The sequence below is a fragment of the Cololabis saira genome, chromosome 18 (assembly GCF_033807715.1).
Source record: "Cololabis saira isolate AMF1-May2022 chromosome 18, fColSai1.1, whole genome shotgun sequence".
Lineage (NCBI taxonomy): Eukaryota > Metazoa > Chordata > Actinopteri > Beloniformes > Belonidae > Cololabis > Cololabis saira.
This window is the reverse complement of record NC_084604.1, coordinates 25,377,161-25,403,843: the sequence shown is the minus strand read 5'-3', so window position 1 is coordinate 25,403,843 and position 26,683 is coordinate 25,377,161. Positions and strand designations below refer to the sequence as shown.

Here is a 26,683-nt window from a genome sequence, read left to right as displayed (position 1 = left end):
CATTTGATCCAAAGTCAGCAGGTAATGTTTTAGAGTCATCCTGCTTGACTTTCTTGCAAGTTCTTTCTACATATGTTGCTTTTCGTTTGCTGGAGCTGGCTTCATACAATCCATTTCTATCAGCAAAAGATTTGGTTTCCTGCTGGTCCTTTGTGAATGTCTTTTGTACTGATGGCCCTTCTTCATTACTTAATCTGGGTTCATCTGCTGTGTTTCTATCTGCCAGTTTTTTAGCTTTACCAGAAGCTGTGGTGTTTTCTTCTCTCTGCAGAGCTGCGACTCTGCCAGTCACCTCATTGGTGGTTTTGTTGTCCAAGCTGGCTGCTGCTGCTGCTTGTTTGTGGCAGCTGCCACCATCGCTTCCAGAGGTTCTGGCCTTGTCCTTTTCACATTTAACAGAAGTCCAGTTTCTTTCAATAAAGCAACACACTGTCATTTTAGTCTTTGCCAAGATCACATAAGGTGCATTTTCAGCAAGAGGAAGGTGTTTCATTGTGAAGAACTTAAGGTCAAGAGCTTCACTTGGGGTGATCCGTTTTCGTGGATTCATCGCTAACATCTGCTTCAGGAGACCGATGAATGCTTTTGTGTCTTCACGACAAGCCGGGATACTTCTTTGTCGCTGCATTGCCATTAGTTGTTTCAAAGAAAACCAATTTGAAGAAATACCACTATAGTTTTGAACCTGCTGCCCTGTCATCTGGGAGTATTGTTGAGGGGACATAAGCCACCACGTATTACGAGAATCCTCCTCGACCAGATTAAAGTAGCACAAGGTTTTGGTTGCCTTGTACAGAAAGTCATCGTCACCTTTGAGATTAAAAACCATATGTGGCACCCTGGACAGGATTCATCATTAATTCATTGATATTATTCATATTATTATTATTGCATTGGTATTACTTATGTTTCTGATTATTTTACCTTTGGAGATACAGCAACAGCATAATTCCAACATACATGTGTAAAGACATATCAGGCTGTCAAGAGGATGTAAAGTTTAAACAACACTGCCAGAGTCGCTTGAGTTCATAAGTGTGAATGATCAACAATCAATATTGGCTGAAATAGAGGGCCCCAAAATCAAATATTGCTCAGGGCCCTATGGAGGCTTGGGCCGACCCTGTTTTGTACACATGGGGGCACTAACTGGATGCACAGGGTATAATGGGGATGGAGGAGAGGAAGAGGGAGGTACAGGAAGGGGAGGAGCACAAGTTTTCTCCTGCATGTAGTGGCACGAGTGAGAAGTTTGGATGTGGAACTGTTAAAAATGTGAAAATTGCCACTACGCAGCACAAATTGATAATATATAATAATAATTCTCGTCAGTTGTGTGAAATAAGACCTGGAAACAGGCATTGTGGCATAGAATTGTCAAATTGGTTTAATTCACCGTATGAATTGTTACAAATTACTTTGTAATAATGTATTTGACCCGGTCTTTGTATGTTTTAACCGTATAGAAACGTAATTCTTGCCATTTTAAGAATGTGATGTGTACATGCTGTACTCTACTGCCCTTACTTTTTAACAACTTGTGCTTTCTATTATTTTACCTCCTTTCTTATCATTTTATTTCATTTTATTTGTTATTTATGTTTTAATTGTGTCTTGCCGTTTTTAATGTTGATGTAAAGCACTTTGAATTACCTTGTGTTGAATTGTGCTCTACAAACTCGCCTTGCCTTGCCTATAATTATCTGGGTTTTTTTCATTAGTTCTTTTTTTTTTTAATGTGATCATAAATTAGATTGATATCCAGAGGTGTCAAGTAACGAAGTACAAATACTTCGTTACCTTACTTAAGTAGAAATTTTGGTTATTTATACTTCACTGGAGTAATTATTTTTCAGACGACTTTTTAATTTTACTCCTTACATTTTAACGCAATTATCTGTACTTTTTACTCCTTACATTTTAAAAACAGCCTCGTTACTCTATTTCATTTCGGCCTTTAAAAAAAAACTATCCAGTTAAATTGCTCCATCCGGATAGAGTTAATTTAGTTGTGGTTGTTTCAGATGTTCTTGTCCAGTTTTGTTCTTACATCCGTTGCCCTCAGATTCCTGCAACTAAACTTGGATGTACATTCCAATAAAGGTTAGGATAAATGATAACATGCCTCTGAAGTATGTTTTTGCACCATTACAATACTTATAGGCAACTAGTCATCATATCTTCTGCTCTCTGAAACACATGTTAATGCTCAATAGTACACATAGATGGTTCTTTAATATATTTGCATTATACTAAGATGCATTCATTTTCAATGGCTTTTGTCCTTAATGGCTTTTTTCCCCCTTACATTACTTTTACTTTTATACTTTAAGTAGTTTTGAAACCAGTACTTTTATACTTTTACTTGAGTAAAAAACTTGAGTGGATACTTCAACTTCTACAGGAGTATTTTTAAACCTTAGTATCTATACTTCTACCTGAGTAATGAATGTGAATACTTTTGTATTAACGTGTTGACACGTGATCAAAAGCAAAAGACATGTATTCCCGGCCTTGACGGATATTTCTCTATTTGAATGAATGAATGAATGAAGTTTATTCAGTCATTGCAACACAAAACAACACCAAAAAAACATTGTACACAGCATTAACTTTTCATACAAAACCAAAAAAACTGTGTTGAACAATAACTGAAAAGGCATAGGCTGAAGCAAACTGCTTATAAAAGCCTATCCTATAGTACCAACTTTCTATTTTTGGCTACCGACCTCCAGAAAACCAAAAAGAGAATAGAAAAGCAAAGAAACAACAAAAGGCAAAGAAACAATAGAAAAGCAAAGAAACATTTACAGATGGTCAATTGCACTTATAAGCTTCAAAAATAGCTTTACAAACCATTTTCTTAAAATACAACAAAAGAATGACATGTTTTTAAATTTATGTTAGCATCATTCCAGAATTTAACTCCAGTGATGGAGACACATCTCCTTTTCATACCTTTTTTAGCTATTTGTACTGTGAAATTACAGACACCTCTAAGATTGTAACGAGTCTCCTGAATGGAAAAGAACCTCTGTATTGGGTCAGGGAGCATTTTTGATTTTGCTTTAAACATAATTTGCAGGATTTTAAAATAAAACAAATCATAAAATTTTATAACATGAGAATTTAGAAAAAGTGGATCTGTGTGAGCGTAGTAATCAGCCTTATTGATGATACGTATGGCTCGTTTTTGAAGTTTTATTATTGAATTTAAGGTGGTTTTAAAGGTGGATGTTTATGGTGGATGGATATTTCTCCATAGTTTCATTGAACAGGTATGGTTCCTCCTTCTGTTGGTCAACAGACCAATCAGAAGACGAGCTCGGGTAACACTTCATCTGGGCGGAGCATCACGCCAGACGCACTGGCTTCTCATTGGACCCCGTGCGCTAAACCCATGGCCCTCCATCCAATCCGCGGCGTCAGTCGATCTGACGCGGCTCTGACAGAGAGCAGTGCGTCTTAATGGTGGTCTGGGCAGCGGCTGGCCTCCATGGAGAGCATCTCTGCAGCTCCACACGCCGCCTTCACTGAGTAGCAGCGGAACATTTGAACCACCATGGACATCCTGAAGTCACTGGGACATCCGGAGGAGGTGTTCAACCTGTTTAAATTTAAGATGGGTGGATGTAAAGCCGTTATGCCAAAGTTGGATTATGTGAGTAACATTTCTTGAAAATATTGTCAGTACTAACAGAGACAGACCCTGATCCATTTTAGATGCGGATCATGCAGAACATCGTCTTCCGCCTTTCAGGCCAGCAGTATAGAGAAGTTGCGGTGTAGCACTGCGGAGGAAAACACAGACCTACTAATGCTGCGTTCCATTTACCTCGGAAGTCGGAACTCGGAACTGGGAATGGCGTCACAGCCGAGTTATCAGCGTTCCAGTAACAAAGTAGGAAAACAAGTTTGTATTTCGCATATACCACATGAAAAATGTAAATTACACTATAGCAGCATATATATGCCGAACAATACTTGTATACGACTGATTTAGTGTGACCAAAACTAGAATGAAGTGCTACGAATTTTTACAGAGCTCTCTTCTACTGTTTACAACCGGGGCAGCCGGTTGGAACGTGAACTCGGGGGTGGTGAAGACTCTCCCACTTTCCCAGTGGGAAATCCCACTTCGAGGACAAATGGAACGCGGCGTAACTACCGGGTCTCACGTTATGCTCTGCAGTGCAATAGATGACCTATGCGGCGCATATGTGAAAACAGAATCAGCTAATTGGACTTTGCCAAATTAGATCTGTGCTCTCACCCCTGGTGACCTACTACACATAGCAACCGATGACCATTGACGTGGGAATTACGTTGCGTAATGAGCTTGGAGGGTTCACCTGAGAGGAGGATGCTGAGCGCCTGTTCTCCCGCTAATCCCAGTTTTAACACCAGTGTGACCCGGACAGAGAGTCTGCGTGGCTGCAGCATGCTTTGGCAGTGTATCACTCTTATTTTTTCCTAACTAAGAAAGAATATATAACGATGTCACTAGCAGAGATAGTTGTTTTTTTAATCAGTTTCATTTAATGTAGCCTATTTGCACACATGTTCAAGAAACGTCTCCTGTCATCGCTCTGCATACCAGGAGCTTGGTCAGACATGAGCAGAAAGGAGAGGTGGAAAAAGTACTGAAAAATTTTAATTGAGTAAAAGTATCTTTACTTTGCTTAAATCCTACTCAAAGTAAAAGTAAAAGTACTCTTCTAAAAATGTACTCGAGTAAAAGTACAAAAGTACTTCATTTAAAATGTAATTGGAGTAAAAGTTACTTTCAGTTATTTAATGCAAAAAAAGGATGAGTCACAAATCAAATCCAGCACAAGTTGTTTTAATCAACTTCGAGGCATATTAAAGTACACATCCACACTTGTAAAAGCTCAGCTAAGCTCAGTAACATTATCCTTTTACTTCCACAGAGCAGGACAAAAAGGACAGTCACAACCTGTACTGTAAAGTGCAAACTATTTTCAGTCATATTGTCCAACCGACAACACTAAAACCAGAATCGAAGTATTCAAACATAAAATAAAGTGCCCAATGCCCGCCGGATCCTGCTATTCACAATAAACCAAAATAAAATGCCCACAAGATTTTCACCATAAATTTTGTACTCAGTAACGTGAGGGGGTTCAAATGTAGCGAAGTAAAATACTTGGGTCAAAATGTACTCGAGTAAAAGTAAAAATTACATATTTCAAAAACTACTTAGAAAATTACAAATTACTCATAAAAAGTACTCAATTACAGTAACGTGGGTAAATGTAATTTGTTACTTTCCACCCCTGGCAGAAAGTCACACTGACTCTATTTACAACTTGACAGAAGATAAGCTATCAGTCACAGTGTTCCTCAATCGCAAAAAAGTTGACATTATCTGAATGCATGTGTTATATTTATATAGACTAAATTAAAACAGATATAAATAGTGACAGAACTTAGTTGTTTTCCTGAAGGTTTCTCAAAGCATTATTTTTTTTGTCAATGCTCTTTCCTCGAAAAAATACGTGCCACTGTAATTCCCAGCGTCCACCACCAGGTGCCGGCAAAATCACGCTTCCTTTATTTATGATTGGACAAATTTGGAGGAAAAAGGTACACGGTTTTTTATTTATTTATTTTGCAAGAAAACATTGAATTTTGGCCGACTTTAACTTTTCAGTAAATATAATGGAAGTATTAAAAATAGACTATTTTCTGCACATTTTATATTCGGACATACAGGACTGTCTCAGAAAATTAGAATATTGTGATAAAGTTCTTTATTTTCTGTAATAGCAATTAAAAAAACAAAAATGTCATACATTCTGGATTCATTACAAATCAACTGAAATATTGCAAACCTTTTATTATTTTAATATTGCTGATTATGGTTTACAGTTTAAGATTAAGATTCCCAGAATATTTTAATTTTTTGAGATAAGATATTTGAGTTTTCTTAAGCTGTAAGCCATGATCAGCAATATTAAAATAATAAAAGGCTTACAATATTTCAGTTGATTTGTAATGAATCCAGAATGTATGACATTTTTGCATTACAGAAAATAAAGGACTTTATCACAATATTCTAATTTTCTGAGACAGTCCTGTATTCACTGGTTGCACAACGAGAAGAACTATGACTAATATTTCAAGGGCGTACTTTTTTTTTGTCTGGGACCTAAAGTTGCTGAACGTAAGGGTTAGGAAAACAGAGTAGCAGCTGCCATTGTTTTGACCCGTGGGAGGAGGAGGGTGTGTGATCATAACAACAGATCTACAAGCGCTCTGCACCTTCTCCGCTCACTGTAGGCTGATTTATGGTCCCGCGTTACACCGACGCAGAGCCTACGCAGTAGGGTACGCGGAACCATAATTCAGGCGACATGTTTAGGAGATCAACAGTGTGCCTCTTTTTTTTTTTTTAAATCCCCCCCTATGAACGCCCTCCAAAAGATTTACTAACACGCTCGACCTCTATGGCCCTCGTGTCTGACGCGGCGTCCACATGGGCAGCGTCCCCTCACGATTGCGGGGCCGTTCTTCCCTATAACATCGGGCTTTTCGTATGGCCGGAGTTTGCTGCAAGTGTCCGGTTTCCCTGTCCGTCTTCAAGCGCTCTCTGTGTGTGGCTCCGCGGGGCGGCGGGTCTGCTCCCCCCCGGTCCCTGCTGCAGGGCTGGGGCCGGCGGGGGGAGCGGGGCCTCCTGCAGGAGGCCTCCCGGCCCTGCAGCGCCCTCAGACCCGCGGGCTTCTACCGACACACGGCCCTCCTGTGCTTCTCCTGCCAGGGCTCCATGAGCGACAGTCTGCGGACCTGCTACGTGTACCTGAACCAGACCAGCCGGAGCTTTGCAGCGGTGATCCAGGCGCTGGACGGAGAGTTGAGGTGAGGGGGGTGGGGGGCGTGTCGGCAGGAAAGTTTGATCAACAGTTGTATGCATTCATTAACACTGCTGCCAGTGGCGTCAATTCAGTCGAAGCTAAGGTATGGCAAGGTTACGAGTCACAGAATTTAACTACAGTATCATTCAACACGTCCAGCAAATACTCATCACAGAAGTCTATGTAGCTGATCTGTGTGGTCAAGAAAATTGGAACTTTTTCAAATGCAGTCTCGCTCACTGCAAAAACTCAAAATCTTACCAGAAATATTTGTCTTATTTCTAGTTAAAATGTCTCATTTTTAGCCAAAAAATCTTTTTACACTTAAAACAAGACTCATTACCAGAAAAATAACTTATTTGACCATTTTCACCTGATTCAAGTACATTTTCACTTGAAATAAGTAGAAAAATCTGCCAGTGGGACAAGATTTATCTTCTCATTACAAGCAAAACAATCTTGTTCCACTGGCAGATTTTTCCACTTATTTTAAGTGAAAATCTACTTGAAACAGGTGAAAATGGTTGTTTTTGAGTCTTGTCTTAAATGTAATGAGATTTTTTTTTTACTAAAAATTAGACATTTTAACTAGAAATAAGACAAATATTCTTAAGATTTTGAGTTTTTACAGTGTAAAATAACTAGTGAAATCGATCATGTTGTTCTGATTTGCATTTGTAGTTATTCTATATGTATTGAGTAATAGAATAATCAATACAAATAGACAGAGTAATTCCATACATTTATTTAAAAAACAAACATTTACATTTTCCCTGGAAGCCAAGGTGTGGCGGTTGACATACCTTGCCATAACCAATTGACGCCCCTGACTGCTGCTATCAGAATCTTAGATTTTCATGCATTGCAGTCTGCATTTCTCCAAGCCTCCAACCACAGCTGCTGTGGACTGCAGCTCTATGCATTCCTGCAAAAACAAATGTGAAGTGTTTGCCATTTCTCTGTCCCTCGCAATTACAACGCACTATTTATGTCATTGCTCAAATAAACAGAGGTGTCAAAAGTATTCACATTCATTACTCAGGTAGAAGTACAGATACTAGAGTTTAAAAATACTCCTGTAGAAGTTGAAGTATCAACTCAAGTTTTTTACTCAAGTAAAAGTATAAAAGTACTGGTTTCAAAACTACTTAAAGTGTAAAAGTAATGTAAGGGGGAAAAAAGCCATTAAGGACAATAGCCATTGAAAATGAATGCATCTTAGTATAATGCAAATATATTAAAGAACCATATATGTGTACTATTGAGCATTAACGTGTGTTTCAGAGAGCAGGAGATATGATGACTAGTTGCCTATAAGTATTGTAATGGTGCAAAAAGTCAAACTTCAGAGGCATGTTATCATTTATCCTAACCTTTATTGGAATGTACATCCAAGTTTAGTTGCAGGAATCTGAGGGAACGGATGTAAGAACAAAACTGGACAAGAACATCTGAAACAACCACAACCAAATTCACTCTATCCGGATGGAGCAATTTAACTGGCTAGTTTTTATTAAAGGCCTAAATGAAATAGAGTAACGAGGCTGTTTTTAAAATGTAAGGAGTAAAAAGTAAAGATAATTGTGTGAAAATGTAAGGAGTAAAAGTAAAATGTCGCCTGAAAAATAATTACTCCAGTGAAGTATAGATAACCAAAATTTCTATTTAAGTAATGTAACAAAGTATTTGTACTTCGTTACTTGACACCTCTGCAAATAAATGAAAGCTGTTTGCAGAGATGCATCTTTTAATCTGAATACATTTTAAAATAATAGCACTAATACAGTATGGATTTGCTTAAATGTACATACTCAACATCTGAAGTCTGATGTTTCTATAAAGCACCGAATGGTCTTGGACCAAAATACATGCTTGACCTGTTAGTTCCCTATGAAGCTCCCAGACCCCTGAGGTTCATCTGGATCTGGTTTGTTGTGGTTCCCAAGAACCAGAACCAAGCAAGGTGAGGCAGTTCAGTTATTCTGCTCCTCACCAGTGGAACAAACTTCCTGTAGACCTGAGGTCTGCTCCAACTGTCAGCTCCTTCAAATCAGGCCTAAAAACATTACTGTTTACTGAAGCATACTCTTAGATTAAATACTTACCTGCTGTATTCTACTGCCATTACTTCTTAACAACTTGTGGTTTTTATTATTTTACCTCTGTTCTTATCATTTTATTTTTTATTTACTGTTTAATTGCGTCTTGCTGTTTTTAATCTTGATGTAAAGCACTTTGAATTACCTTGTGTTGAATTTTGCCATACAAATAAACCTGCCTTGTCTTCCATGTCTTCCATGATGGTTTTATGATCTAGACATGCAGTTTGCATCTTCTACCTGGTGCTGCGTGCCTTGGACACGGTGGAGGATGACATGACTATCCCCCTGGACAAGAAGGTGCCCATGCTAAATAACTTCCACACTTACCTGTACCAGGAGGAGTGGTGCTTCACAGAGAGCCAGGAAAAGGATCGTCAGGTTCTTGAAGATTTCCCCACGGTTAGTAGCTCTCGATAACCCTAGACATTAATATGGATGGATTTTCATATACAATCTTTGGACTTGACCAACTTTGTTCTTCCTGCATCTGTGGAATCCAGATATCACTTGAATTCAGAAACCTTGCTCAGGAATACAGAGACGTTATCTCGGATATCTGCCACCGAATGGGAGTAGGGATGGCAGAATTCCTGGAGAAGAAAGTGGGCACCATGAAAGACTGGGACCAGGTAGGGACCATTTATCAATGAAACCCAAATCCATAAGAACAAATTGTAGGAGTAACGTTTTATTACACAAGATATTGTCATGTGTTTGGTTTTGGAGGAAATGTGTTGCTTCAATTAAACATTGATGGGTATTTTGATACTGCTGAAAGGTATAATTACTAATTAGCCAAGTAACTTCTGACACACTGGCAATATTTCATCAGATGTTTGGGTTGTGCTGACAGCTGACCATCTTATCTGCCATCTGACATGTTTCCAACTCCACTTATCTTGGTGTTTATCAAGTCTTGCCACACTAGAAAAATTCCTTTAGGTGTGACAAAGGTAGATTAAGCAGGTCTTTGACAATATTAAGTAAATGTTTAATTGGTGGAAGTTTACTCAATCAATTGGCAGCATTTGCTGTCATACCTCTTTTTTTTTTTTTTAAATCACAAAGTTCAATAATAAGCCCATATCTTGTTGTTTGGGTCATTCTTCAAGTAGCAGCTATGTTTTCTGTCCTTCCCCTTGCGCAGTACTGCCACTACGTTGCCGGTCTGGTCGGCATCGGTCTGTCCCAGCTCTTCTCTGCCTCCCAGCTGGAGGATCCCGAGGTGGGCCGGGACACAGAGCTGGCCAACTCCATGGGCCTCTTTCTCCAGAAGACCAACATCATCAGAGACTATTTGGAAGATACTATGGAGGGACGTGCTTTCTGGCCACAAGAGGTACAAAACCCAATATTTTGACTGTGTGTACTTGATCAGAGGTCATGCAGTTCAATAGTTTAAACATATTTTTAGATGTGTACTGAAACCTCTGGCTAGATTAGTTGAGGTTTGTAGTGTATTTGATGGACAACATTGTGTTGCAAGTGAAATTAGGTTCATGTCATGTTGCTTTTACAGGCTTGGAGCCAGTTTGCAGAACGCCTGGAGGATTTTGCTCAGCCCGAGAAGCTGGAGTCGGCGCTGTCCTGTCTCAACCTGCTGGTCACTGATGCTCTGGGACACGTCCCAGATGTCATCGCCTACCTATCTCGTCTGCGAAACCAGAGCGTCTTCAACTTCTGTGCTATTCCACAGGTTAGTTAGTTAGTTAATATTTATTTTGGTCAATCACAAACATAAAAATCAACAAACAAGATAACACAGGTTTTTCCCTGGTCAACATTGTGATTATTTTGACCAAAAAGGTCTGGGCTTGAAGCATAAAGCTTATCTTGCCCACCTTTTACAGAATACAATATACAAAAAGAACAAATTAAAGGAGCTTGAGGCTCCTTTTAAGAAATGAGACTCTCTAGCGCCACCCTTCACCACGACGGCCGTTGGGGGTACTGCAGCCAACAGTGAAGCCGGCACGGGAGAACGGGGAGAACGCACATGCAGCGTCATGTGACGTCACATCCGCAGCCCAGCGCGGGAAATTCGGGACCGAATTGCAGCACATTTTGCAGCACACAGCCTGTTCAAGGCAAAGGAGAGATACACTAGAGGGCTCATTCTTTTGGGTTTGGAACGCTTCATCTGACATTATTACTAGAAAACTTAAAACGTATACGGATTTTTTTCATAAATCTTGCCACAATCCGGCCTCAAGGTCCTTTAAGTATCATAAGTCTACACAAAATAATAATAATAATAGTAATAATAACAATAATGTCGATGATGATAATAATAATAGTAATATTAATAATAATAGCAATAATAATGATAATAATAATAATGATAGCTCTGAAAACAGAAAGTGAAAAGATGCTAAAGAAACCGACAAACCATTTACCATTTCATCTCATGCATGTGTACATTCTTCTTTGTTATTGTGTTTCTATATATGTGTCCATTACCTTTGCTTTGAATAATAGCTTGTATGCTTTTATTGAGTTTGCTAGTTTAAGGTCATTGTGTAATGAGTTCCACAGTTTTACTCCTAAAACAGATATGCATCTGCCCTTTGTGTTTGTTCTTATTGCTGTTGTGTCAAACATTGCTGTTCCCCAGGTGTAGACTCTCACCAGCTATTCCAACATATAAGTTGATGCAAACATGCGAGCCGCCCTTTGTTAAATCCTGGAGAGCAAGCAATGAATGTATACTAAATGGAATGCTGCTTGTTGTTCCTGTGGAAGATAAATGTGTCAAAAGGTCATCCTGGCACCTCATAAGTGATTGGTGCATACCACCAACCCTAGAAAAACAGAAAAACTCACGAACTTCAAACAAAGTATTACATTGTTTGAGCACGTTGTTTTTACTTCAACATAAGATGTAATTCCTCTGTTGATCAGGTGATGGCGATAGCAACACTTTCGACGTGCTACAACAACCCCATGGTGTTTCAGCGGGTGGTGAAGATCAGAAAGGGTCAGGCCGTCACCCTCATGATGGAGGCCACCAATATGAGAGCCGTGCAGACCATCATCAGTCAGTACAGCCAGGAGGTGGGCAGGTTCTTCTGTATTAGTCTTTCTCTACTGGAAATGTCACATTGGGATTCTGACCCTCGTTCCTCTCCCTCTCTGCAGATTTTACAAAAGGTTTCCCTCACTGACCCGTCCCGGGACAAGACCCTGCACATCCTGGCCATAATCCAAGAGAGGTCCGCCCTGTCTCAGTCCAGCCTCCCCTCCAAGACCCACCACCTGTCTCCCATGTACTTGTCTGCTGCCATGCTACTGGCCGTCCTCAGCTGGCAATACCTCAGCACGACTGCGGCACAGGCGCAGGGCACCGGCGACATGCCCGGACAATGAACTTGTTGAAGCTTGCTGAGGCCCATAGAGTGAAGAAGCCCCGCTGCCCTCTCTGGAGGTCTTTTTTCTCCTCTGACTCGTGGGATTTGAGACATTTCTTCTCACTTTGTGGTTTTATAGTGGTTGTCCCAGGACCATGGACACATTGAACTGTGGTGGAGTTCTCATAGCAGCCTGGTCTCGTTATGTCATTTGTTAGTGATTGGCTGTAGACCATCCTGTTACAGGTTCAAAGCATGACAATGGTCATTTTAGGATTTAAGGAGTACACAGTCACAGAACTTATTCAGCTTTAGTATAATTTTGCCTCAAACTATAGGTTTCATAATTCTCATATTTTGCTGTATTTCTCTTGTTTCTTATGGGAGAGGCAGAATAAAGTACAGCGGCACACTATACTGTTTTATACACTGAATGTTGGCATCATGCAGATTTACTCAGAGGTTTATTTCTACACATTTCCTATTGAATTCAATTTAAAAACAGTCTTTTAAGATATTTGAAAAATACATATGTGCAATATTGCGGTGCGTTTTACCAAACATGAACCGTTTAAACTGATGAGGGAGGAAAAAAGATGCATTGAACTAATGAAACCTGCTAGTAAGTGTCCTTACAGCTTTGGTGAGTAGAAAGGCTAGCACACAGTAACCTTGTACAGAACCAAAGGAGCGCTACAAACATTGCTATGTAATGTGACATTTTGATTTGTACATATTTGAACAAATAAAAAAATGTGAACTGATATAATCTGTGTGAGTCTGAATATTTCCGATCAACAAAGGTAATGTTTTTGTTAGAGTTTTACTACCGGGGGGGGATCAAGGTTTAGATATTGTGTTGAGGTTTGCTTTTAAGTGTTCAGCATGTGCGATTTAAACTTACATTCTACTGAATAAAAATGAAGAATAAGCCATAAAATGATAGGAGAGGTAAGGTAATCTGTAACTGCGAGCGCCAGTAAACCTTTGGAATATTTATAATATACCTTTTTTGGAATATTTCCGATCACATGAGATCAACAATGAATATAAGTTTATCACACTGACATGTGATTCTGTAACTTGTGTCTTGTATAAAAGCTGGTCAGAAGCTTTTGTCCACCAGTGGTGGAGAGGAAGTTGCAGCGAAGAATCAACAGAAAAGGTAAAAGTTAAGACTTGTTTTCTGAAACTTGGTTTGATCATTATGAAGGAGTTTAATGATATATATATATATATATATATATATATATATATATATACTTTACTAATCCCAAGGAAAATTCCAGTTGTAATGTTTTTACAGGTTATTATACAGTATAAATAACAGATTGCTGGACAGAACAGTCAATGTTGGCAGTGGTTTTATGTTTGAAGACTCATCAGTCTCTGCAACATTGAATTGTAGGCTCCATATAATTATATGCATATGCTTCACTTATTTTTACGTCATTGTTATCACAGCTAAAGACTTCAAACTTTTGTTATGATGCTGTAATTCTCGAATCATAAACCTCTCTTGTTTTCAGTTGTGAGTTACCTGTTTTGCAAGATGCATCCTCTGTTCCTCCTCTGCACCACGGCGATGGTCTCCATCGCCTTGGGCCACACTCAACTTCCTGTCCTTTCCTCAGAGATGGCTGACTTTATTAATAAAGCCAACACCACCTGGATGGTGAGACTGTAGACGTTTTCTGTGAGACTGGCAGCAGCCAGCAGAAAGTCTCCTGTCAAAGATTATAGTTACAAACTCTGTGTTTATTCGTCTGCTTTTGCTCCAGGCTGGCCAAAACTTCCACAAAGTTGATATCAGCTATGTGAAAGGACTCTGTGGGACCATACTTGGTGGACCCAGGCTGCCAGAAGTGTAAGTTTTAACATGTACATGATTGAGGGTCTTTGTGTGCAGCTCCTCCCATGTCCAAACAGGTGACAGTCAGCAGGTTCGTCTTATCTGCTTAACTACCTTCTCCTGTTTAGGGCTCATAATATAGAAGGCATAAAGCTGCCTGACAGCTTTGACCCCCGGCAGCAGTGGCCTAATTGCCCTACACTCCAACAGATCAGAGATCAGGGCTCCTGCGGATCCTGCTGGGTAAGAAAAGCACACAGTGAGGCAGAGAAGAGATATTACAGCACAGCATAATCATCACTCTGTACAACAAAATAATATTCAACTGCAATTCTGAACCAGCTCTCTATGCACTTTTTGACTTCCTGCAGGCTTTTGGGGCGGCTGAAGCAATATCTGACAGAATATGTATCCAAAGTGATGGGAAGGTCTCCCTGGAGATCTCTGCAGAAGATTTACTCACCTGCTGTGATGAATGTGGCATGGGGTGAGCATCAGTGTCAAACTTGTCATTAAAGCTGATTCTGGTTCTGATTCTGATGAACGTTTCAGAGATTGCACCTTTCCCTGGGGAAAGATGATTGAGTTGCACTGTGAGGTTTTAGGATACTCTCCATCAGTTGAGAATAGTTTGATCAGTCTTTTAAAACAGCCTCTTTTGGATCCTGCTTTTAATCACTGGAAAATCTGTCTATAAGGCTTTAGGTTAAGAAATGGAATATTGTATGTGTTCTTGTGGTTACAGCTGTTTTGGTGGTTTTCCATCTGCTGCTTGGGAATTTTGGACAAAGACGGGACTCGTAACAGGAGGGTTGTATGCCTCCAAAGTTGGTAAGGTCATCACACTCATGGGTTCAGTTCAGGCTGTTTTGGGGCATCTGGCGGTTAAATGGGGACTGCGTGTTACAGGTTGCAGACCCTACACCATCGCTCCCTGTGAACACCATGTGAATGGAACCCGTCCTCCTTGCAAGGGTGAACAGGATACTCCGAAGTGTGTGAAGCAGTGCATTGATGGGTCCTCGCTGTCATACCCAAAGGACAAACACTTTGGTAAAGACATGTAAAGCAGCTTTTCTCTCATACCTTACCTCCAATCTGACGTCTCCCTTGTCTCCCCCCTCAGGCAAACGCTCTTACAGCATCCCGTCCCAACAGGAGCAGATCATGACTGAGCTGTATAAGAATGGGCCTGTGGAGGCGGCTTTTAGTGTTTATGAGGATTTTCTGCAGTATAAGACTGGTACTGTTCACTGTATATGCTGTATTGCATGCAAAAGTCTCTTCTGCAAAAACATAAGCTGCATTGTTTACTAGCATTAAATCTTCATAAGCCAATTAACTACAAACTGCTTATACTTGCTGTTAGTGCTGACCTACTTCCAAAGCTTTTCCTCACTATATCTGATTATTTTTCATCTTTAAAGCCATAGTGAGTCGTTTTATTTTTTTATTTTATACCAGTTTATTTAACCTGAAGGATTCGGGCAGGCCAGAAGAAACAAGCAGTCAATGTTTAAAAAGTCGGTAATGATAACCTTGTTGAGCTTTTTTTTGTGGAACACTTTCATTTCCTAAATTTAGTAACGTTATTTGCAGCTGAGGCTTGATTCATGATTTTGAATATTTGCAGTAATTCTAGTAAGATTTTTAAAAAGTTGCTTCTTCTAGGTGTATATCAGCATGTGACAGGAGGAATGCTGGGAGGGCATGCCATTAAGATCCTGGGTTGGGGAGAGGAGAACGGGACCCCTTACTGGCTGGTTGCGAACTCCTGGAACAGCGACTGGGGTGACAAAGGTACGATGTAACTAGGGGTTGTGGGCTGAATAAGGTTTCTTTCTGTTGAAGCCAATACACCGATTTGTGTTTAACCTACATATACCATATTAGATTATTTTTTATACAGATAAATTCAGCATTAACACATCCTCTTACTGTATCTTGTTCTTATTGCAGGCTACTTCAAGATCAAGCGTGGAAATAATGAATGTGGAATTGAGTCAGAGGTGGTTGCAGGAATGCCACTCAACTAGCTGAAATGAGTCCTGGCTGCAGACAATCAACAAATGAATCAATTAAGATACATTGCAAATATTGACCGATCAGGAGAGGGACTGATCTTGAGCCTTGTTCCTACAATAAACTGAAATGTTCTTGTCCCTTTTCTTTGATGAATTATATTCTTTCATTTTCATGAGGTGATTGTGATCCAGGTGGCTACATGTGGCTCATGAGAAGTAGGCATATGAATTCCAGCCTAATTCATGTAAACGACTTATACAGTGTTTACAGATGTGCATGTACAGTATAGGCTGACAAATCACTTCCTGATAAGCAATTAGGAACCTGAGTCAGGATTGGAATCAAAGTTTATAATGTTCACCAAATTTAATTAAAGCCATTCTAGTACATTCAAAGTACATTCGTCATGTACAACTGAGGATTAATGGATCAGGACATTATTTATCTATATCTTTTATTAAACCAGGTGTTAACAAGGTTTTCAAGAGAGACCTGACCAAGAAGGCAGCAATTGGTCGATATTTACCACTTTTAATTTAGAACTTTTCAAATCGATATTAATCAAAATTACAGAAATGTGTGTTTGAATAACTGTAATGTTTTCAGTACTTTTGAATGAAGTCAAAATACATTCGTGTCACGTGACACTTTTAGCAGGTTTGCGCAATTGACTGTTCCCTGAAAACTGTTTTCTGATTGGTCAATTCCACTGCCAGATCAGGCTCCACCCACTCCAAATTATGCATAATACACATTCCACAAAGAAAATATTAAAAAGATTTGAAATTGGTTGTTAGACTTGTAGCACAGACAGTTTTATTTGTATCTTTATTTGTTAACTAAAGGCGCAAGTACAGATTTTTTATTCATTTCAAATCTCAGATTCAAAATATAAATGTATTTCAATTAGAAATGTTGTAAAATAACTTGGAACATTTAGCTTCATGAATAAAGAGTTTATGAATATTGCATGAAAGGTTATTTTTGCATTCAAAGTTTTTCTTTTCAATAGTGATTAGCTTTTACCTGATATATTGTTCTCAAAACAATATATCCAAAGTCCTTGCAAAAAAGGCATTCGTTCTCAGTAAACATGAACCAGTCTGTTGGTTACATACTATGCAATATTTGTATTATATTATTTGTAATATAGAGACAATGGTTAGTTGGTGCACTACAAGGATGACTATATAAACAGATGTAGACAGCAGCCACTGAGGTGGTCAGAGGGCGGGACTGCAGGTCAGGTTGTCATCAGGCATCTACCAGACATCCATACAGACAGGTGGAAGCAAACAGCTTTCTCTAAGAATTATGATACTTGTCACATGATACTTGTAATTGAGAACAAGTAACATCACTTTTCATATTTGTATTATGTAAGCACCTTGAATTACCTTCTTACTGAAATGTGCTATACAAGTAAACTTGTCTTGCCTTGCCGCTGTAACCACCATCTAATATTTCCTTCAAACAACCTTACTTAAAAAGATTTTTAAATGACATGGATACGCTTTAAATAATAAGTTCACTGCTGTAATGGCCCCTGCAGTTGCAGCTAGGAGCCGCTCAGAAGTTGGTGGCGGTAATAAATATCATAATCATAATATATATATATATATATATATATATATATATATATATATATATATATATATATATATATATATATATATATATATATATACACACACATGTTATAATGTAATAATATAAATACATTTTATAATGTCATATAAATACATGTTATAATGTAATAATAATATAATAATATATATATATATATATATATATATATATATATATATATATATATATATATATATATATATATATATATATATATATATATATATATATATATGTTATAAGGTAACCTTGTCATAGCTATCTGTTTCTTGTTATTTTCATATAAAAGTACGTTTGTCAATGTTTATAATTATTCACAAGTATGCAGTGTCATAACTACATCTCTGACGTTCATAACAAACCAACCTGTTGAGAATTGAGAAAGTTAAGGTTGCAGTACATGCGCCATTAAACACAATGTTATGAGTGAGCGAGCTTCCCGAGGAAAGATGGCCGCCGTGTGACGACTTCGCTCTGCATTGACAGCAGCGCGGACGAGCCATCTAGCATGTCTATGGCCACTCCACCACCCAGTGGGGCCGCCATCTTGGAGCGGTCACCCGCTCCACTCAGTCATCTGTCTGGCTGGCGCAATTAAGTGTAATATTCTGCCATGTGAGGATGATAGGTAGGCTATTTTGCAAGACACACAATATATATATTTAATATATTATTTAATATATATATATTTACACATATGCTAAAAGCCCTGAAAGAGGACTGCTTTGCAGAGCTTCATGCTGCCTTTCTGCAGGTCAAGAGAGGTGAGTTTGGCAATGTGGTGGTGGTTATTTTATTTTATTTTATTTTAATTTATTATTTTTATCCCTGGTCGCAATTGTTAGCCGAGTTGTACAGGAATACGCGGCCCAGTGCTCTGGCATCTTGTTTACTGTTCTGTCTCATACTTCTATGTATATATGTCTATAGTAGAGGAGACCGAGGACCGCCGTACTTTGGAGCCGTTGCCGTGGTTACGGTGCTTACATAACGCCCGCAGTGACGTGCACATGTTCGTCCCCGCCTCAACCAGGAAGCGGCTGCTTCCGAAGAGAGTACCGGTCAGCTGGACGCCGACCTGCGGTCATCACCTGGACAGCTGGTCGGACGTGTAGAAAGAGTTGAAGGAGGGCGGTGAAACCTCTTTGCCGTTAGCTGGTGGGGATGAAGGCAGGTTGCGGGGCATTTCCTTGTTAATTTCTGTCTGTCAGTGTTTCACTGTTGTGTGGTGGAGCTGTCCTCTGTCCAGTATAGACCGCGGTCATGTGTGTCTCCATTGCGGGGCTGTGGAGATCATGGTGTGTTTCCAGACCGTACACGGTGTTCATCTGCTCTCTCTCCACCGCTCTGTACTATCTGTGGGGCCGCCGGTGTCAGGTCAGTCACAGCGGGCAGGACCCACAATGACTGCGCTATAACGCTATACACTATATATATATATATATATATATATATATATATATATATATATATATATATATATATATATATATATATATATATATATATATGTATATATATATATATATATATATATATATATATATATATATATATATATATATATATATATATATATATATATATATATATATATATATATATATATATATATATTACTTTGAGTCATTCTTTCCTTTTACAACCAGTACTCGAGTTGTAAAAAAAAAAGAATCAGATGGATGGTGGATTTTATCATATTATTATATGATTATCATCGGGGACAGATCATTTGTGCTGATTACAAATAATATGATATATTACAAATAATAGCAGTGACCAAAACACCTGCAGAAATACTGCAGGAATGACATAGCAGCAGTTAAATGCAGCCTTAAGCTTTAAATATCCACTGGGCTTACATCAAATACATCAAAACACAAAAATAAAAAACAGTTTTCTGAACTTATCAATATGACTCTGTCCTTCACAGGATAAGTAAAATGGATCACTGCAAAAACTCAAAATCATAACACGAACATTTGTCTTATTTCTAGTTAAAATGTCTCATTTTAGCAAAACAATCTCATTACACTTAAAACAAGACTCATCACTGAAAAAAACAACAATTTTCTTCTGTTTCAAGTAGATTTTTACTTAAAAATAAGTAGAAAAATCTGAATGTGGAACAACATTTTATTGCTTGTAATGAGAAGACAAATATTTTCCCACTGGCAGATTTTTCTACTTATTTCAACTGAAAATTTACTTGAAACAGGTGAAAATTGTCAAATAAGTTATTTTTCTGGTGTTATTTTTCTGGTGATGACTCTAAATGTTGAAATAGCAGTAAAACCACATTCATTGATGAAATTACATAAGGAATCGAAAGGGGGGATGCAGTTTTACAGGGGGGATGATTTGGACCGTTTTTATTTCAGGGGGGGATGCCATCTCCCCTCATCCCCCCTCAACTCGAGTACTGTTTACAACGTAATCATATTGATAATAATGATAGAAAACAATGTTATTGTTGTTGTTATTTATAAATAATAATGATAACAATAATGTTATTATTGTTGTTATTATTAATACATAATAATAATTATGATAACAATAATATCACAATCATATTAATGTAAATACAAAGAATAAAAAAAGTAAAGCCGAACTAATGATTCTTTTAAAATAAAGGCTATGAATGACTTTAATTCTGCAATTCCTTTTATTCCAAATACAGAAATAAACCTCTGCTCAGCAGTGCATCTGCTATGAGAACAAGTAATAATGCTTTAACTCACCCAGCTTGCTTTGTGTGCATGATTGTCTGTGACGTGGGCTTAAGTTAAAATCCTCTGTGTAGTGTTTTAATTTTTTGCTTATTTCCTCTCAGACACCAGTCCTGGTATGTAGTGAGGCTTTCAGCGCATTCCTCTACAAACACTGTCCTGTAGTAGCCGACCGCTTTAGTCCCACTCCCTGGTGCTGTGGAGGCCGGCTTCAAACCCTGGTCTGTGCACTCCTCAAATCTAGACCCCCTGTCACTTATCGCAAGTAGGTGGAGGCTAATATTTCTTGATTGCCGACTCTTTGATTATCTATTGGTGTCATCAAGTTATTTTGTCTCCCTTCATCTTTCAGTGAATTGATCCGTACAGTTGATGGGGGTCAGATCTCTCTGGACTGGGCGGACAATCAGGCCAGTGTGACTTACCCAGAATCCTCCACTCGGCCCACAGTACTTATTCTCCCAGGCTTGACAGGGAACAGCCAGCAGTCCTATGTGCGTCATGCTGTTACCCAGGCCATACGCCACGGTTACAGGTCAGCTCATCGGTCTCCCAATGAATGTTACAAAATCAGAAGTATATGTTGATACATGTAATAAATGCTTCTTGAGACACTGACGTGGCCATTTTAAACTTAAGTGGTATATTTTCTGTAATTTCTTAAACTTTTTTCATTAACTCCCTTTCAGATGTGTTGTCTTCAACAACAGAGGAGTTGGAGGGGAAGAGTTGTTGGTAAGTAAAATTGTTTAGTTAGTGCCTGTTATTTTAAGACACTCTGGATCGCAAAATTACAGTTGGCAGTTTGTTGCTGCAGATTTTACACTTTTTCAAGATGTATATGTCTTTGAGATGCAGAGGACCAACTGCTATAAAGGAAGTTAAGTTGGTTGAAAGGTGTTGTAACATTACATAATAATAAAAGCTTTCTTGATTCTTATCAGGATGTTTATTATCACGATTTCTTCAAGAAAATGGGATTTGAATGTCAGTTTTTCCCCTCAGTTTCCTTTTTAATATCAATGCAGACAGACATGATAGAAGCAAAAGAAAATCATGGCGTGTGAGTGGTGTGGTCAAAGCTAATGTGTCTTCTCAAAGGTGTCCAGTGAGCTTAAAAATGTTTCCAAGGGAGCTGCAGTATAAAACCTTGTTTTGTATAAATGTAATGCTATGCCTTTCTTACTGTCAAGAAAATTTGACCAAAAAGACCAAAACAAAGAAGGAAAGAATCCGATTAGCAGGTATTTTGTGTGTAGATGGAGCCTGAGCTGGCTTATTCCTTTGCATGTGTATTGTTCCGTTTGTCAAAAAGTCCCAACCATTTCTGAAATATTTTTAATCACTGAGTGGCAAGCCCCTGCTTAGCATAATTTCTTAAACTCTTTTTGACCTGTTTCCAAAGATTTATATTGTCATTGCAAACACATGGACTTTTAAAATGTCCCAGATAGACCTGGTTGTGGTGACTACTCAAAAAACAAAACTTGTCACCTGCTGGTGGTTTGGGATGGTTTGTTCTTGACTCGACTCCAGAGTGAATAAAAAGGAAAGGTTGCAAAAGTAATATCTTTGGGTGAGGTTCCCGTTTATTTGAACAAAAAGGTAAATTGACAGAACAAAAAAGGTTTCTATTATCTCTCTGGCTGCCGTGTAAAAACTGTGTGTGTCTCCCACCATCACTCTGGGGTAAAAAAAAGTAACTGAAATCATACTGCACCCTAGTGGAAAAGCAAATACCTGCACAACATAAAAAATGGCTCCTACACTGGTAATGTTGACAAAGCAACTAAGACATTGATAATTTCACTCTTCTGTTTGACAGCAAGATAAATGTCCTTGAGTTGTAAGTTTTCCTCTGTTCTTCTGCTTTTTTGAGACACCAGTCACCTACTGCGCTTCCAATACTTCAGACCTGGAGTGTGTTGTCCAACATGTCAAAGGACTCTACCCTCATGCCCCTGTGCTTGGTGCTGGTGTATCTTTAGGAGGGTGAGTTGTTGGTGAACAGTTTCCTAAAACATTTCTGTTTTCTCCTTCCTGTACTAACCTTTAAACATCTTTTTCTGCAGCATGATATTGTTAAACTACCTGGCCCGTAAGCGCACAGAGTCGGGCATGGTGGCAGGGATCACCATCTCTGTCGCCTTCGATGCACTGAAGTCCTCAGAGTCAATGGAGGAACCTCTCAACTGGCTGCTCTTCAACCAATACCTCACGCGCGGTCTGTGTCGCGCTGTCATCAGGTCAGACACTTTTCCTGTTTCTTGAAGGCAGTTTAACAAACTCATGTGTTAAAGTCGTGCATATATATGTTTAACAGGCACCGGAAGATTTTGGAGAAAGTTGTGGATGTAGACCATGTCTTGCAGGTATGGGACACTGCCATCACCAATGGCTTCATTTCCTTACATGTATATATGTGTTTATCCTACTGCCATCTCACTTCATCCTCTTCTCCAGTCACGGACGATCCGTGAGTTCGATGAAAGATTCACATCTTTATTGTTTGGCTATGAGTCTTGTATGGATTATTACCATGATGCCAGCCCAGGCAAAAAACTCCCCCGTACTGCAGTACCCATCCTGTGTCTCAACGCAGCTGATGACCCTTTCTCTCCTCAGAATGGTGAGTGGGTGGCATGAGAAACTTAGCAGTACATAAACATACTCAAGCAGCTGTATTACACTTAGGCACACAAACATGGGTGTTTTACACAGACTTTTTGTCCAACGAGTTATCTGTTCAATCTAAACCTCACTGTTTTTCACTGTGTTTCCTCCACTCACAGCCTTTCCTGTGTCCATAGTCCAGAGATTGCCAAATGTTGCTCTGCTTTTGACGGCTCATGGAGGGCACATCGCCTTCTTGGAGGGTTTGTTTCCACGTGGTGAGAACTACATGGACCGCCTGTTTGGCCAGTTTGTCAAGGCCGTCTTTGAACACCCTAGGGACATCAAGAAAGCCTGTGGTATCAAAGAACAATAGACAAGTAAAAAAAAATGGCAAAGAATACAAGAGGAGTCTAATACTGCATGCCACTGCTAAGATCAAGTAAAATGAAAATCCTAGATGAACTGGAGGTTAATCATGTCAAACAAAGTCAGGCTATGTGGGAACATCTACTTGGGTGATCCTGGAGGAAAGAATGTGAGAGCCGGTATGTCCGCCAACTGTTAAAGCCGCACTATGTAACAATGCCACACCTGTCCATATGTCCAGACGCACGGCAACCCCCCACCCGCCAGGATACACCAGCTAGCAACAAGCCAACATACCACCCTACCCAAAAGACCACAAGAATGTTAATGTGTCAGCCCGTGGTGCAATACAGGCGTAAGATGAAATACACACCTAGTGGGAAAAAGTATTATTATAGTGTGTCAGACCGTCCTTGAACACTAGAGTATTGTTAGACGCTATTTTGTCAAGAAGTGGTGTTGCTACATAGATTGGATTTAAAACATGAAAAGGTAGAATTATTACCAAAATATCAATACCATTTAAAAGTAAAGGTATAAACACTGAAAATGTGCTATTTTTGAATGTGAATGATATACTTTCTGACTCCTTTGAAGACTGTTCTGGTGGTTTAGGAGAGTCATTTTCTCACTAGTGATATCTAGGATTAAACTGCAGTAAGTTTAGTGCACCTCAAGCACCTGCATTAATGTTTATGGCACGGTGCTTATGGGCATGTTGAATCAACTCTTAACAGTTCTTAGAAAGTCAATGCTTGGCACTGCATGCTATTACCCAACCGCACAAATTATTTTTGTCATGTTTGCAGGGAGATGACCATCTGTATTGTACAATTATTTTGCCACTCTGCCAATTTACCTTTATTAAAGCTAGTTCTCTCAAAATAAGCAGAGAGTTTTAAAAGAGTGAAAATACAATTACTTGAAAATATTATGCTTAATTTAAATGCGCAATAAGAATATAATAATTTTTTTAATTATTTATACCTTAAATGTTAACTGCTATGTGCCAGTTCTTCCACAAAGCACCATCCCAGCTGAAGAACATACGTGTAGACAAGAATTCAAACTAATGGACTAAATATATGATTGTTACAACAGGATATTGAGAATATCCTGTAGTTTTATTCATCACTTCTACGTTTTCTTTTCTTGAGGTTTTTAACAACAGGGCATAATGTCAGGTGCAAAAGACAAAAATAAGTCTGTGAGTATGTTTATTTTTTTAAGGAAGAACAACAAGAATAAGCTGAAAAATGGATGACCACAAATCTGTATTATTATTATTATTATTATTATTATTATTATTATTATTATTTAGCTGGCACCAGTTTGGTTCTGTACTTAACTTTTAACGTACCTTAAAGGCAGGGTATGGGATTTCTGGATGATGGTGTGTCCATTTATAATTTGAACAAAGCATCAAAAAAAGAAGGAGAACTAGATTCTCCCTCTCCAACCCTTCGGTGCTCACAGGAAAACAACACAAAAAAGCATAGAAATTCCTCCCAAGCCTCCCAACTCTACCCCCATTTCATGTGCTTCAGAAGAAACCCCCCCCACTCTTCTTTTTTTTTCAAGTCATAAGATGGGCAGCTATTTGAAATTGACTTAATATGGCAATAAGTGTTCTAGTTTAGAAGCCACGCAGAATTGCATACCCTGCCCTTAAATGATGACGTTATAAAGATCTGCATGTGTTTGCTGTATACTCGGTTGCTGTGAATCAAAGGTAGAGTTGATGGTGTTAAAAAATGAAGAGCCAGTATGAATATTTTTTATATCAGTGTGATACTAAATTACTTGTATCAAATGCTGAAAATTATTTATGATTGTTTGTAGTGGTTGTCTGTGTTGTAATAGTCGGTAATTAATAATAATTGTAATTAGGTATTAAGACTTACCATGTAATGATTTCTAAAAATGTTTGGGTTCTACAGTCTGCCATACATTTTTCATTTTTGCACAATGAATAGAGGAGGAAGCTGATGAAGGAATGTTATGTAAAACTTAGCTACTTTAAGTAAATGAATATGTTTGGAGAAATTTGCTTTGATTTGAATTACAGTGGCAATACAGAGGGGTTTATTACAACAGCACCACACTTAGCTGTGCTAATGTCAAGGAAGTATTCATTTATGATTGATGTCCCTTTTATCAGAGGCCAGAGCTGTTTTTCACAAGACTTAGCGAGAAGTGAGTTATCTTAAAGATAAAGATATCACTGCAGCTAAAGGTGCTACATGTATGCCTGGATTTCTTTTAATTTTGAGTTTAATCTATTTTAGAATATTTTCACACCATTCACCTGACTTTAATTTCTTTGTACTTTTGATCATTTTGGTATTTTTGCCTTGATTTGTACTTCTACACAAGCTGTAAACACAGTCACAATGTTTTTGCTTTATCTCTTGAAACTGTTTTGGACACTTTTGTATTTAATAAAGTGGCTGAAAGTTTAAAATACCCATCAATGAACACTTTCCTTTTACTGACTGTGATCAGTAGCAGCACATAGTTTAATCGGGCCTTGTTTTGATTAAGACGCGTCACCAGATTGGTCCTCATGGAAAAATGTCATAACGCATGCAGTCCCTTCCAGTCCAAACTCTTTTATGTCTGAGCAGTGCAGTCATTAATGTCACTGATTAATCGGAAATACATTAATAATTAACTGTGAGTAAAAGAGGCCCACGCCCTCTGTTACAATGATAGCTCTCATGCTTCATTTAGCTTCATCCAGGGCACTCTGGGAGAAATAAAAACCAAGTGGGCACTACAGCTCCACAGCTTTGATGAATGCAACTAAAGCCGTCACTGTGTGTGATTGTAACTCTGATACGGTGTGTTTTCACCAGTTTATAAAACTATGATATATAGAGGAAGGTAAATACAATGAAAATATAAAACATTGATGTGCTTTGCTTGGATGCTTCCCATATTGCCTTCAGTTTAACCCCTTTCTAGGCAACCAAACAACTCTAAAAGCTCTCTGAAGGTTGACCTCCAAATGCTAGAAGAACTAAGAAAAACACATGATTTAAACTTTCCAACCACCTGTATCATTATGAGACAATAAATCATGGCTGCTTCTTGCAGAGTAAAATAATATGCAAATTAAAAATAAAGTAATCCAAAGCAT

The 26,683-nt window shown here is 38.6% G+C and overlaps 3 protein-coding genes across 5 annotated transcripts; all 3 read left to right on the top strand.

Moving 5' to 3' along the window:
• The first annotated feature begins 3,460 nt into the window (after positions 1–3,460).
• Positions 3,461–13,082, top strand: fdft1 (farnesyl-diphosphate farnesyltransferase 1). 2 transcript variants are annotated; one of them, XM_061707053.1, is made up of 8 exons: positions 3,461–3,661; positions 6,782–6,879; positions 9,193–9,376; positions 9,478–9,606; positions 10,125–10,316; positions 10,497–10,673; positions 11,879–12,031; positions 12,116–13,082. In XM_061707053.1, the coding sequence occupies exons 1-8, from the start codon at positions 3,563–3,565 to the stop codon at positions 12,341–12,343; spliced, it is 1,260 nt and encodes a 419-aa protein (XP_061563037.1). In that variant the 5' UTR covers positions 3,461–3,562; the 3' UTR covers positions 12,344–13,082. The 2 variants fall into 2 exon arrangements, with proteins under 2 accessions (XP_061563037.1, XP_061563036.1); XM_061707052.1 differs by lacking the exon at positions 3,461–3,661 and having other exon boundaries at positions 6,137–6,879.
• A 336-nt stretch (positions 13,083–13,418) lies between these two features.
• On the top strand, positions 13,419–16,291 carry LOC133418479 (cathepsin B-like). Its single transcript, XM_061707176.1, has 10 exons — positions 13,419–13,489; positions 13,861–13,999; positions 14,106–14,191; positions 14,305–14,419; positions 14,548–14,663; positions 14,922–15,007; positions 15,086–15,229; positions 15,303–15,419; positions 15,848–15,976; positions 16,136–16,291. The coding sequence occupies exons 2-10, from the start codon at positions 13,877–13,879 to the stop codon at positions 16,210–16,212; spliced, it is 993 nt and encodes a 330-aa protein (XP_061563160.1). The 5' UTR covers positions 13,419–13,489; positions 13,861–13,876; the 3' UTR covers positions 16,213–16,291.
• Positions 16,292–18,840: 2,549 nt separating this feature from the next.
• On the top strand, positions 18,841–26,005 carry LOC133418478 (phospholipase ABHD3-like). Of its 2 annotated transcripts, none has more exons than XM_061707173.1 (9): positions 18,841–19,207; positions 20,664–20,824; positions 20,912–21,094; positions 21,249–21,294; positions 22,439–22,551; positions 22,632–22,805; positions 22,883–22,931; positions 23,023–23,188; positions 23,352–26,005. In XM_061707173.1, exons 1-9 carry the CDS (start codon positions 19,094–19,096, stop codon positions 23,546–23,548), a joined length of 1,203 nt encoding a protein of 400 aa, XP_061563157.1. In that variant the 5' UTR covers positions 18,841–19,093; the 3' UTR covers positions 23,549–26,005. The 2 variants fall into 2 exon arrangements, with proteins under 2 accessions (XP_061563157.1, XP_061563158.1); XM_061707174.1 differs by having other exon boundaries at positions 18,842–19,000.
• Positions 26,006–26,683: the final 678 nt, after the last annotated feature.

What these genes read in the sequence shown, in the direction of transcription:
- LOC133418478 (XM_061707173.1), top strand. Translation starts at nt 19,094, where the DNA reads ATGTGTGTCTCCATTGCGGGGCTGTGGAGATCATGGTGTGTTTCCAGA. An exon ending in GCTGGTGTATCTTTAGGAGG is followed by an intron (nt 22,552 to 22,631) that starts GTGAGTTGTTGG and finishes CTTTTTCTGCAG; the next exon opens with CATGATATTGTTAAACTACC. An exon ending in CTGTGTCGCGCTGTCATCAG is followed by an intron (nt 22,806 to 22,882) that starts GTCAGACACTTT and finishes TATGTTTAACAG; the next exon opens with GCACCGGAAGATTTTGGAGA.
- LOC133418479 (XM_061707176.1), top strand. Translation starts at nt 13,877, where the DNA reads ATGCATCCTCTGTTCCTCCTCTGCACCACGGCGATGGTCTCCATCGCC. An exon ending in TTTTCTGCAGTATAAGACTG is followed by an intron (nt 15,420 to 15,847) that starts GTACTGTTCACT and finishes TGCTTCTTCTAG; the next exon opens with GTGTATATCAGCATGTGACA. An exon ending in CAGCGACTGGGGTGACAAAG is followed by an intron (nt 15,977 to 16,135) that starts GTACGATGTAAC and finishes TTCTTATTGCAG; the next exon opens with GCTACTTCAAGATCAAGCGT.
- fdft1 (XM_061707052.1), top strand. Translation starts at nt 6,560, where the DNA reads ATGGCCGGAGTTTGCTGCAAGTGTCCGGTTTCCCTGTCCGTCTTCAAG. An exon ending in GCGCTGGACGGAGAGTTGAG is followed by an intron (nt 6,880 to 9,192) that starts GTGAGGGGGGTG and finishes TTTATGATCTAG; the next exon opens with ACATGCAGTTTGCATCTTCT. An exon ending in CCATGAAAGACTGGGACCAG is followed by an intron (nt 9,607 to 10,124) that starts GTAGGGACCATT and finishes CCCCTTGCGCAG; the next exon opens with TACTGCCACTACGTTGCCGG.